This window comes from Apis laboriosa, unplaced genomic scaffold (genome assembly GCF_014066325.1).
Source record: "Apis laboriosa isolate Shangri-la unplaced genomic scaffold, ASM1406632v1 scaffold93_cov139, whole genome shotgun sequence".
NCBI lineage: Eukaryota > Metazoa > Arthropoda > Insecta > Hymenoptera > Apidae > Apis > Apis laboriosa.
In genome coordinates this window covers 684359-699250 of record NW_025224820.1, presented here as the reverse complement: position 1 = coordinate 699250, position 14892 = coordinate 684359, and the positions used below count along the sequence as shown (strand labels likewise).

Sequence of the window (14892 nt, the reverse complement as noted above, 5' to 3'; positions counted from 1 at the left end):
AAGTTTTAATAAATTAAACACAATAATTCATGCTATTCATGAATTGTATAAAATATAATAAACCAATGAAATCTAATCTAATTTAATTTAATCAACTTATAATTAATTAATTAATTAATTAATTTTTTTTATTGTTTATATTATATGCATTCAGTCGCTCTTAAACGAATGTCAAAATAAAATACTGTAACTTAAGTTTAACAAAAAACGTTTGAAAATATCTCGAAAACTAAAATCATATGTATATGAAAAAGTTGTTTCGAATGATAATCTCGTCAAAATTATCGAAATTAATAAGGAATAATTACCAAATAATCATTTATATATATATTGCTTTCGAAACGATTCCAAAATTGATTTTTATATCATTTCTAGATATTGAACTAAATATTGAAAAATAGATTCTGAAAATAACTTATATAAAAAACTTATATAAATTATATAATTATATAAAACTTAAAACTTATATAAAAATTATTTTAAAATAAATTTAAATCCAATAGTTATAAAAATATTTCTTATAAATTATAGATAGATTCAATTACAATATAGATTTCATAGGAAATTTTTTTAATTCATACAATTTTAAAATCTGTTCTATTAATTTTTTTTGTAACTAAATATCACTAAATTATTGCAATTGCAGATTATTATACGCGCATATCTTTTATAAAATTATTATAAAAAAAGAAGAAATATTTAAATACCATTGATTTCTTACAAAGCATTACATAAGTCAATCAGTAAGTTAATAAAGTAAGTTTACATTTCTGTGTAAAAAAAATATTATTTATTATTACATTATATTATATGAAAAATATTATTAAAATAAATTATAAGATAAATTTATATATAATTGCTTCTCAATGTATTCTTCGAACATCTATAAATATTTATTATAATGAGGAACCGAATTACATCTGAAATCTCTTTCTCAATACCAGATTACACGACATTTAGTAATAATCTTATGTTTTCGAATATTTTATATTCTTTAATGATTGGAATTTGCATTTCATTCAGATATGTATATCAATTCTTTGTGAATTATTCGTTGAGAATAATCTTTTGCCTAAAAAAATTAAGTAATCAAATCCAAGTTCGAATTTCGAATTTAATAACGTATTCGTTATATGATGCTCCATACATATAAAAATATCATATCAATACCATATTATATTAATAGTATGTTATATCAATATTGTTTCTATATAGCAATTAATCCGCAGAGATATACATTACTTTCAAAAAAAATTAGAAGAGATAATACTAATAAGGTATAATTTATTTATTGATTGATTTAGGTGAATAAAGCAGTTATTTATTTTTCATATTTTTAGGCCAATCTATTGTTTAGTTTCTTCTACTCATTTTAATTAACAACAATTAAAATATATTGTAAAGAGCATCATTTTTTTTATACATTACATATAAACAAATATCATTTAATGAAAAATAAAACATATTTGAAAAATATTCAAAAAACAATTTTGATCACTATGGGAATTATAATATAATTTTTCTAGATCTTGAAATATTTATATTATGATATATTTTATATTATATTTTATATTATATTATGAATAAAGTCAAATGAGATTTTATTTTAAAGTTATATAAATTTTACTTTAATTATATTAAAGTTTCAATCAATCAAATTTAATTATTTAAAGTTTCAATTTTTTGGAAATATTGATTATTAAATTTATTGTTTATTTTATCATTTTAGCAAGAATCAAAGAAAATATTTTTTTCATTTTTCATAAACTTGTTGAAATTAAAAGTGATGCGTAATGAATTTGCAATCAATTAATTAATTAAATATTTCATTATACTGATCAAATCTAATACTAAAACAATAATATCCCGTTATATTTTCAATCTTCTAATTTGCTATTTATCAAATAATAATAATAATAATAATAAAACAATTCAAATAAAATTTTAAATTTTATCAACATTTTATAACGCAATATATCTCGATAAAAATTCGATTCATCATAAAATATTATAGAGACAATTGTTCAATATCAATTTTAATTTTTATTTCTTCCACTAGATATAATCACTTTTTTTTAAATATAATAACATGTTATATTTATTTTTTATCAAAAAAAAAATGTTAATATCTAATAGAAATAAAAATCTATTATTTAAATTTTCAACGAGAAACTCAAAAAGCAAACATATTCAATATGAAAAAAGAAATCGCTGATCTCTATTAATAATTAGAAAGCAAGAAAAAGTTAAACATTTCCTGCTGATTTTTTTCATCCTTTCTATATCTCTTTTCTTTCTTGAACATATGATACGAATCAAATGACACAACAAGATTCTCTTTTTATTCTAGTGATTCGAATTTTTGAGAAGTTTCCCAAGAAGGGATCTACTCGACTAGTCCATTATTCATTGGCCGACTGCAATTAATATTTAACCTTTTTTCACCTTTTCTCTTCATAGCTGCGTGAGAAATTACATAATCGGCATGCACGGGAAGCGATACTCTAATCTGGACGGTGTTTTTCGTCGTCGTTCTCGTGACGTCAACTTCTTTCCAGATATTTTTCGCCTCGAAGGAACTTCCCCTCGATGTAATTTTAGATATATTATCGTAAAATAAATCAGAATATAAGAATAATTACATATTACAAGCCCTAATCATTTTGATTTTATAATTTATTTTTGTTGTATAAAATAAAAATTTGTTAATTATTTAATTATTTAATTTTTAATTTATAATTAATTTTTTAATTCAATAGTTATTATTATAAAATATAATATTTATAAATATATGTAAAATAAATTAAAAACTAAAATAATAAAAACAAATTAATTAATCAAATTTCAAATATTTTAAATAAAACAAGACAAGAACAAATTAAAAATAGAAATAGAATATTCAAAATTAATTATATTTGTTTCTTTTTATTTCTTTATATTTAATTTTATTCTTTTAATACAATAAGTTGAAAGAAATAAGAGTCCAGATCAATAAGCAATAAATTTTTTTTTAATATGATTATAAAAAAAATAGAAATAGTATTAAATTGAAAGAAGGAAAAAAAATAATATTAAAAGAAAATATATTTTAATTAAATTTTTAATATTTTATTTTAAAAAAATGTTTTAAAATAAAAATAATAATATATAAGTATCTATAATTTTCATAATATATTAATTAGAATATCTACTTGATGATTATGTAACATTTATGATTGTATGAATTTATTGTTTGAATATTATATTAATTCTATTAGAAATTTGTCTTTATTTAGAATGATAAAATCAATTGACTTTGAATACAAAATATTGAATATTTATCATTATTAAAATATTATCAAATATTTTGTTTACTCGATCTAATAGCTATCATATATTATATTTATGAACAATGCAAGTAAAAATTTAAAGTATTCAATTTAAAAAAATAATAAGCATTTATTTTAGCTTACAAGAAAATATTATCCTTAATATGAGATAAATTCTCGATTACAAAAAATAAGAGATAGAGAAAAGAGATATGAGAAAAAAATAAGAGATAAATTAGAGTAAATAATTAGAAATGAAAACTGGCAATAATGTATTAAAATTTCTCATTTATTAGAACGTTTGAATGATATTTTTCAATCATAACAATTTTATGGTTTTTTTAAAATAAACTATTTGATTAATATTATTTGACAACGATGAATTATTACAATATTAATAATCAATATTATTTATAATTTCAAACAAGAATAGTAATATTATCAGATTTTAGAGTGAAAGAAATGAAAAAAATAGATTGCATCTAAATGTAATTTAAATTAATTTTCAAAATTTAAAATTGAAGTTTAAAAATTTTATTCTATATTTTTTAACTGCTTTTTAAGTTAGAAATTACTTTCTTTCCCATTGTATCATAAAGACATATTGTTTTCTATTCTATATTTTGATATTATTTTTTCTATATTTTACAGGATACATAAAAAGGTCCCCCAAAAAATATATATCTATGTATACTTTTACTTCTAATAAAATGCTATACTCATAATTTTACTGCTATTATATATGAGAACTTATCTTGATAAAATTTATCTGATTAAATTTAATTTATGTTTTAAATTATAAATTTAAAACTGATAAATTGAACGTAAAAAATAACATTGAATATTGTTCATGATTTTTAAACTTCACATCATAAATTTTTTTATAAAATTTTATCAAAAAGAAAGTTTATGGTAGAAAGGCGGCAATATTTATGAACTGAGAGCAGTTATTGAAAGTAAATACCGAAATATCAAACCAAATGATTTGTTCCGTTACTACGATTTCATTCCTCAATGTTATCAGCAATATCTAGATCAAGATAGCCATTAATTTGAATATTTGCAATACGTAAAAAAATTCTATGGTTTGTCTTCTTTAATTTAGAATTTTAATTTTATTTGCATTTCATGAAAGCATGTAACTACTATTTTATAAAGAATTTCATTTAACGTGAAAATTGTAATTTTAATTTTTGTACATGTAGAGCATAATAAATTACACATAGAAGAATGTTGATAGGATTTCTTTTGAGGACATAAAATCAAAAGAATACCCAAATTTTTTAGCATTTTTTCAATTGTTGATATAAATCTGAATTTTTTTTTTAAATAAGATGATAGAATAATAAAATATGAATATTTTTAAATTTAAAATTTTGTTTTATCTTACATCATTGAATATAGAATTATATTAAAGTGAAAAACACACTGAAATTTTGAAAATTGATTTTATCTTCTTTAAGAGATTTCCCATCGATAAAAAATTGCTTTATATCTTATTATGCTTTATATATACACAAATTTTTATTAAAATCAAAATTTTTGGGATTAGAAATTTTTTGTAAAATAGTGTTCAAATATTTTCGTGTAAATCAGTGTATATTTTAATAGATAATTTACAATTATTCAACTATATATATATTTTTTTGAAACACTTTGTTTTCGAAACACTAGAAATTTAAATGAAAAAACCGCTCTTTAATTAATTAGATTTTTAATTAATCGTTTTAATTCAGAACTCCAAAACTTCTTACATGGAATAAAAAACCTATAAATTGTAACAAAATTACAAATGTAATGTTTCAAATGCAACAAAGCACTATATGCACAATTTTCCACAAAGGATTCTAATTCGATCAACGATTTGAAATTGATTTCACGCCACTCGAGTTGAACGATGTTTACAGTTCGTAAGAGAAACACACATTGATATCGCGAAACGAAACATTATTGCAACGTTTGTCACAAAATAAACCATCGAATAAAATTATTTAGCCATATTAATTATTACTGAAGAAGAAGAAAACTGTGAAAACTATGAGATCCTAGAAAAAAGAGAATGAAATGAAAATTTCATGAATTCGGAGATCAATTTGAACAATAACAATAAAATCGATAGAAAGAATTTTTACAAAACACAATTTTAATGATTAAAACAATATATATGATCAAATTTATAAAGGAAATAATCTTCTTTCATGGAACGAATGGGAATTCGACAAGTTTAAAATATTAAGAATATGAATTGAAATAAATGCATTAAATATTTATCATTAAATTCTTTTACTCTTACTATTTTAAAATATCTATAGAAAATTAATGTCTTACATAATATTTTAAGAAACTTTTCAATTTATTGTATTATCAATCTTTGAATATATTTTTTAGAAAAAACTAAACGAATAAATAATTTATTTATAAATATTATAGTTGAAGTCATTTTATATAAAATATAACATGATAAAATAAGTAATATGAAAATATAATATATTTAAAATAATGATAAAAAAAATAAAATCATTTAATATAATAGATGAGATAAACTTAAGAAAACGAAATCTCTAATACAAAAATAAAAAAAATTTTAATATTTTAATATTTTAATAATTATAAAATACACAATGATATATGATTATATAAAAAATTATAAGATGAATTTTCATTCTATCTCTGAATCTTTGACCATTCCTTTATTCGAATTGTCATAATTATTCACAAATCAGCCATGTAATTCGGGGGATACCAGTGAATTTTAATTGGCCACATTTTATTACTCATTTTCTTTTTTTAAATCGCACTAACTAATGTACATCATCAAAGAAAATATTTAAAAATTAAAAATCATAGATTATATTATCTTTCAATAACTATACATTTTTCTTAAAATTCATTTTTCGCTTCATCTTCTCTTATATACTTGATGATACTTGATTCAAATGCAAAATTTGATAATATATATTATTTATGTATTAATTATATATATTATAATATGTAATAATATATATTAATTATAATATATATTTTAAATATTTATATATTTTCAAAGAAAAAAAATTAATTCAAAAATAAAATAGTATTTTATGTTTTAATTAAATTATATTCCAATAATTTTTTTTTCTTTTCTAATTTTTCTTTATTTAGAAATTAAGAATTTATTTATGAAAAATTATTAATGATTAAAAAAAAGATATATTTATTTGTAATTTATTTTGCATGAAATATGCGTTATATTGCAAAATAATATCTCTTAAAAAATTTCTTAAAAAAAAATTTATAAACAAATTATTTTAATAAAAAATAGTAAAATTTCATTGATATCATTTCTTCCAATTTACCTAAAAATCGAAATAACATTTCGATTGTTAAAATATGATTTCTTATAACACTATAATAATATTACAATGATATTTCGATTGTAATTTTTCATTTTTGTATTCTTTTTGTAACTTATATTTATCTTATAACTAATGAATATCAATGACAACAATCTCCTACTTTAAATTATTAATGATCTGCAAATTCTTTGATATTTAGTAATATATATATATATACTTATTTATTATTATATCTCATATTATTATATCTCAAATGAAAGATTGAAAATACAAATACATGTTTCTCAAAAAAATATCAATGAATAAAATTGGAATAAATCAATAATTGAATTTTACTATTAACTAATAACTAATAAATAAAAATTTTAATGAATCGAATAAAATTTTCAATTCAACAGCATTAAAACTGAAAAATAAACTTTCATCGATAATTTTTCGTATTTTTTATAGCTATTGCAAGTTTTAAAAATTCGCAAATTCGAAACATTCAACGTAATTAGTTATGTAAAATTCTTTAAAAAATAAAACAAAAAAAAAAAGAGAAAAAGAAAAAAAAGTTTTATTCGAATATTTACATAGAAAATTTGTTCACAATTTAAAACAACAATCGAGAAAAGGAAGGATAAAAAAACGAAGAAAAACCTTTCGATAAATACAAATAATTTAATCTCTTAAAATATAAATGGCTTGATTACATGTTGATTACATGTGATACCATTATAATTAATTCTCCATATCCTGTGGAGAAAAATTTTATTATTTACAAACACATATCTTTATGCGCTTCTTGTGTTAATCAATTTTAACGTTTGTGAATTCTTCACGTTAAATTTAATTCGAAACAATTCTATTTAAAATTTCCATTTGTATATAGAGGAAAAAATAGAAAACCAAGTTTTTGATTTATACATAATAATAACAAAATAAATACTAAAATAATTAATCGTTTTAAATAATTAAAACGATTTAAAATTAAATAAAATAAAAATTATAATGAAATTCATGACAACTATTATTGTTCATTATTTATTTATATAGAAAGTTTCTGCATGTATGTATATTTAAGAAAAATCTGTTTGAGATTTTCAAAAAACTAAAAAATTACTTATATAATCATAAATTCAGAATATTAATGGCTATTTGATGTATCTATAATATATTTTTAAAATTTATTACAATGATAAATATATAATAAAATTTCAGTTATTATTTTACATATCAAAAATAAATGGTTTAAAATTAAAACTGTAATATTTATTATATTAAATATATGTATATGTATACATATGTATATTTATTTATATAAAATCAAAATTTATACATAATTGTGATTATATAAACCAAAATAAATTGTGATTATATTTTGAATTTATATTATTAAAATTTGATTATTAACATTTTATTATAATTTCATTTTTATTTCAATTTATTTCTCTTAAAAATTATATAATCTTATATTATCATTTGAATTATTATTAGTTTTATTTTCATTTAAAAAAATAAAAAATTTAACAAGTTTTTTATAAATATATTTTTCATATATTTATCCAAAATTATTAGTTTAATTTTTTTTAATAATATTTAATAATTAAGTGATATTGTAGACAAAAACAAAAAGAATATCTCATATTTTCCATATTCATTATATTTATATCGTTCCTAAGGATTTTAATCATCAATTACTTATTTTATTTTAAATTATCCCAATGATAAATTAAACAAAAGATAATGTTTACAATTAACAATTATGATTGTTTATAACAATTTCACTATGTTACACTTTACGATTTTTATAATAGTTTTTTCCTGAAAAATTACAATTAGCAAGGACTCGAAAAAATTTGTAATTTTACTTAAATTTTAATTCTAATTACATATTTTGTGATGAAATTTTATGAACGAAATTTATTAACTACTTAATATTTACGCTTTGAATTATTTAATAATTTAAGTTAATAAAGAAAGAAGTAAAAATTTTATCAAATATCTTTGACTATATAATCGATTTCAAAGATATTAAGATATAATTTTGATTTATTTTTGTATAAGCAAAAATATATAATAACAATCAAATAAAAAAAATTTGCTTATTTTTTTTTTAATTAGAGTTAAAGTTATTAAGAGAAATATTTTAATTATTTTTAATAATATAAATTACGAAATTAATAAAAATATTCTTTATTAATTTTTTTATCTTGCATTCGCAAGATTATTTGAATATCAATCGTTAAATTCAATTTATTAATTCTTTGTGAATTATTTTTATTTTTGATCATTTCTTACACTTATTTTGTTTTATTGTAATATATTATTCTATTTTTTGATATTTTTATATTTTTTTTTTATATTTAATAGCTTATTAATATTTTAATTATACAAAAATTACAAAGTAATGCTATTAGCATTTAATATTTTAAATGCTTTCTTCCTGATCAAAAACAATAAAACATAATTATTTTAAAGTGAAATTCATTATATACATAAATATATTTAATTATTTTATTTTCATATAATTTAAATTTAATTTATTTCTTTGTTTCACAAAATAGTTATTTTTTTTTTCATAAATTAACTTTGTATGGATTTAATATGCAATTAAATACTATGCTCATGTAACAATGTAACAAAATTTTTCACAAATAAAATGAAATTAAAAAAAATGAAATTAATAAACATGATTAAATTGCGATTTTCATTTCATTTGTTTTCAAATTATTCATTTACTATTATTAAACGTTTTTTTCATTTTTAAATATTAAAAAAAATTAAATAGATTACATATTTTATGAATAAAGTGTCAGAGGTTATTAAATAAATTAACGAAGAATAAATTCAAGGAATTGAAATACATAGAATTGAATAATATATTAAAATGATATGAAAGTTTCCTGTGCAAATTGTATGAGCAATTCTATTTGAAATTTCTTATGGAATTTTAAACTTCACGAAGAGCAGAATTTAGATGTCGGCTAAGAAATTTGTTTTACTATTCTTAAATTAATTTTATGACTAATGTCAAAAAATAAAATTTTTGATTTCATAACGATTAAAATCTGTGCATCATGAACTTCTAAAACTTCAATTTAAAATGACAATATCATCAATCGCTTATACTATAATGATCAAATGAAATTCAAGGAAATTCTTTGGTTCGAATTATTTTCTTTTTTATTTTTAGAAAAATAAGAAAAAAATAATAAAAATACAATAATTTGTTTGCGTCACCTGTATAATAAATTATTTTAAAGTAAAAGCAATGAAAAAGTAAAAGCAATTAAAATGAAAAATGAAAACAAAAAATGGAAATAAAAAATAAAAATGATAAAATTATATGCCCTTATTATATTCTTAATTCTAATATCTTCCTTAATGAATTTAATTAAGTGAAATTAAAAATATTATAAAAACAATTTTATACTTTTAATAATCTATAATAAGTTTATAAATTTTTTAAAAACAAATCTAAAAAAAAGAATATATGTAAAATAATTTTTTAGAAAAAATGAAGACGTGCAATATTTAAACAAGTATTTAAAAAGTTTAATGCTAAGAAATGTAAAACGCAAGATATACATATATATCTAAAGTAATCTTTTAATAACAATTTTTTTTATTAATTTAATATATTAAATAAAATATCATGATGTGATTTTCTACAACATAGCTCTAGGAAAATATATATACATATATATTTTATTAGGATAATTTTAAAATGCAAAATTTAAAATTTTGCAACATATTTATATATTTATTTTAAAAAAAAATAAAATCTTGACATATTGTGTATACTTATATCTTATATAATCTTATATATTCATACATAGCAAATTAATATATTTTAAAGGATATCTTTGGTTAAGTTTGCATTACATGATGACAGCAACAATATATAACAATGTACAATTGTAACAGAAATAAAATTGTTTCATCGTTCGCTTTATCAAATGTAAACTTCAATTGCTCGTAATTTAATAAATACATTTTAATCGATATTTTTATAGCAATTTTTATTTTAGCCTCTAAAATCGATTCTCCAAAGATAATCCACCTTGAATATATGCACATTTGTATTACTATATATATATTTGTATTTTTTTATGTATTTTCACATATTTCACTTTCTTTTCATTTTTACTTTCAAATTTTACGTTGATATAAAATTTTTTTTTACACAAATATAAATTTATATATATTTTAAATAAATATTATCATATTATGATATTCATCATATCATCATGCAATATTTTTATTTATATTATGTTGTACTATTTAATAAATCAAAATGCAGTTTAAAAAGCATATCCTTAAAAAAATTTCAGAAAATCAATGTAAATAAAAATACATACAATCATATATGAAAGTCTTTATATATCTTTTTAATAAAAAAAAATTTCATTAAAATGAACCAAACATTGTAATTTAATATATTTTTAAATATATAAAATAATAATACTTATTTCATTATAATATATTATATTATAATGAATATATTATATAAAGTAATAATAATTATTTTACAAGAAAATTAATAAAACTTACACAAGAAAGTTTAATAAAATAATAAAATATTATATATGTATACTCATAAAATTATTTATATGATTTTATTATTTGAAATTATTTATATTATTTTTGTAATTTATTATACATGATATATAATATATTTATATACAATATTATATATATATTATATATATAATATAATATATAATATAATATATAACAATATAATATATAATAATATAATATATTAATAACATGATATAAATATATTAATATATTTTATAGAATAAATAATTTCCATAATTTCTAGATAAAATTTGATGATATTTTGTAAAAGTAATAAAAGTATGAAGACTTTTATGTATATGTATATGTATATATACATCTATAGAAACAGAAAACTTACCATTTTCTGATTTTGGAGGAACTGGTTCGATTTTTACGGAAGTAGTGGTTGCATGAAGGGATGTCGAGACTTCAGCGACCTGACATGGCACCGAAGCCAAAGGTTCCCTCTTTACCAAGTTGTTACCTCCATTGTTATTGCCATTGGAGTTCACATCTTGTCCGTTCCAAGAGGATGCGACTGGCAACGTTCTGCTACATCCTGCATCCGAATGCACTGCCTTTGTTTTTCCTAAATTCGTAAAAATTGTGTCCGGATATAATCGGATTTTGCCTTATGCTTGAGAATTCTTTTTAAAAATAAATTATGTTGCACATTGAATATATGAATAGCATTTTAATATTGTTGCAATAGGCGATATCACTGAAATATAATAATTAAAGTAAAATAAAAAAAAAAACTCAAACTATTTTTATAAACACACATAAAAAATAAACTTCGCATAATTCAACTATCACATAATTCAATATTCAATGCACACTACCTCTTTTTTTTACACACTATTCACTTCTATTTCACCAAATTTCCAATGGGTGGCGCCACGTTTAAAAAACATTCGGCTGATTCTTTCACATTTCGTGATCATTACAAAAAAAAAAATTCACAACGAGTTGCGTGAGTAATTTTAATTTCGACATTAATTTTGTGGACAACAATCTCTATCACCAAAATACAAAAAAAAAAAGAATGACAATCTCGATTTTATTGTTTGTACTACGAACATTTTCATCAACTACGAATGTGCATAACTACATGCAACTAATTGTGAAATGGAAGGTTCGCGCAAATATCGCCCAGTCATACGGTTCGTTCCACCAACAATGAAAACATTTATATGTCCAACACCTTGTGACACAAAGTAGAGGGAATTATGGCCGGTGAATGCAGTCTTTCCGCTATTACTTCCGAGAAGCTCATCGTTTCGCGCGAGCTCTTTGTGCTCGTCTTAAGATGGACATCGGTGCACGACCAATAACTTCTTAGTTGAAACGAGACTTTTATGACTTTGGTTTCAGATTCATCTAGCTTTCATACACCTTTGCTTAACAATTAATCGAACTAAGCTTTCCTTTAGTTTGAGTTAGTATTCTGATTTAAACTCCTAATGTGAGTATTGGGTTTTGGCAATATATTCGATGGAATATATAGAGTCTTAAAGTAAATAATAGAACATTAGATCATTGCAATTATTTTTAAATTATTTTTGGATAAATAGTAAGATTATGTTTATTAATTTCTTTTGCTTTTTATAGTAAAATTATGTTTATTAATTTCTTTTGCTTTTTATTTCTATTATATTCATTAAGATTTTCATTATTTATTCTTGTACTGCAATATTTATTAATACACATTACACATCTAAGTATCACCAATTTTTTTTTTCTAAATTATTCTATAAACTTTTAATGATTGTACATATATTATAATTGTTCTATAAACTTTTAATTTATATATTTATTTGTTAAAATTTTGTTTATAAACAAAATGTTTAAATTACAATATTATTTAAATTAATTATTAATTAATATAAATAATGTATTTGTTTTATACTTGTATATATACTTTTTATATTGAAAATGTATTATTGATGGAAGTTTATTCTGCATAAAAATAAATGAAAAATATAAAATAAAATTTTTTATTTAAAAACTAATTTGAATTTCGAATAAATTGAAATTCATTCAAGTATAATAAGTATCTAATTTTTTATTTAGATATATATGCATTCTCAATTTATATGTGAAAATAAATGAAAAATATAAAATAACTTTCTTCTAATAATTTATTCGTATCTAATCGAGAATTAGTTAAATTCATTTATATTTGAAAAATTTTTGAAAATAAAATGTTTTCAAAAATAAAGATTTAAGTAAGAAAATTTTATTCATTTTTTTTTAAATTTGTTTGAAATTGTCTCATGGAGATTTATAAAATTTTATAGTGTTTCTTTTAATTTTTATTTGAATTTCAAAAGTAAATAAGGAAGCAAATTTTCCTTTATGGCTTTTTCCATTATTTTGTTTTCCATTATTTTAAATTATCCGTGTAATTTCAATATTCTTCATTTTGTAGTTTTTCTCAACTCTGAAAAAAACATATATTGTAATTGTATAAATTATAATTAACCATCAAGCTAATTTTCTCTTCAAGTCGTTCGAGTATTTACTTTCAATAATAAAATATCGACTTGAAATATCAATTTCGCTAAATACGTGTAATCTTGAAGATTAATAATACTACGAATAATTTTTTAAATTAATATAATTTAAATAATGTATTATAATTTTTACAGTTTTATTGTATTAAAACTAGACATTTCGCAAATATTTTAAATTATTATGTAGAATTTGATAGAAAAAGATATGAATTTTTTTCATATTATTTTGTATATATAATATATTTATAAAAATATAATATAATTTTACTTTTGAAATAATTTATTGATTTTAAACTATAAAAATTTTTTGAATTAATTAAATTTGTTTGAATTTATTTATGATAATAACAAAAATTTAATTTAAATAAAAAGAATCTACATAAAATAAGCATAGAATTTTATAGATACAAATGCAGAATAGTGCTTCACAAAACTATCTGAATATTACATTATCTTATAAAGAAATTCACTTAATCCAAAAATTCTAATTTAAATAATAATTAAATAAAAATTTAATTCTATATAAAGTTCTATATACATATATATAATCAATCTTTTATCGATGAAAAATTTTTATGAGAAATTTTTTTACAATAGAATAATAAAACAATTTTGAATATTTTATTAATTAAAAATTTTAGTCTATCTTGCACAATTAAATTCAAAAATCTTTAAAAACTGATTTCACCTTTTTAAAGTAATGTTTTAATAGTAATGATAAAAAAATTCCTTCATATATAATCTATTATACTCTATGTACAAAGTTTTATTAAAAATAAAAAATTTATCATTAATATTTTATTAAAAAATAAACAAATCAAATATAAGTCATTGTAAATATAATATTAAAATTGTTAATAATTTATAATATAAATATTCATCTTTATTAAAGATCTGAATATTACATTATCTTAATTCACTTAATCCAAAAATTCTAATTTAATAAAGTAATTTGAATATCATTAACGTATTATTTTAAATTATAATTTTTCATTTTTATTTCAAATAAAATGTTTTCAAACTTCGTGCATTCTTTTTATATCTTAACAATTTTGTTGATATTATTTTTAGATAAAAAAGAAAAAACGGGAGCAATAAAATGAGGCAATACTGTCACAAAGCTGTAACCTATTTGCGCGTTAACTAGAATCCAGAACGCGTTTACCTGTTTGTCGCTAATCT

The 14892-nt window shown here is 18.9% G+C and overlaps 1 protein-coding gene across 6 annotated transcripts in view; it reads right to left on the bottom strand.

The window, feature by feature from the left end:
• Nucleotides 1-14892, bottom strand: part of LOC122719684 — a 312904-nt gene that overhangs the window by 43295 nt on the left and 254717 nt on the right. For 5 of the 6 annotated variants that reach the window (XM_043945705.1, XM_043945707.1, XM_043945709.1 and 2 more), the window contains one exon: nt 11553-11783. The exons of the other annotated variant lie outside the window; for it this stretch is intronic. In XM_043945705.1, the coding sequence (XP_043801640.1) occupies nt 11553-11783 (231 nt within the window). The remainder of the gene's footprint in view (nt 1-11552; nt 11784-14892) is intronic. 6 annotated transcript variants of the gene reach the window in all.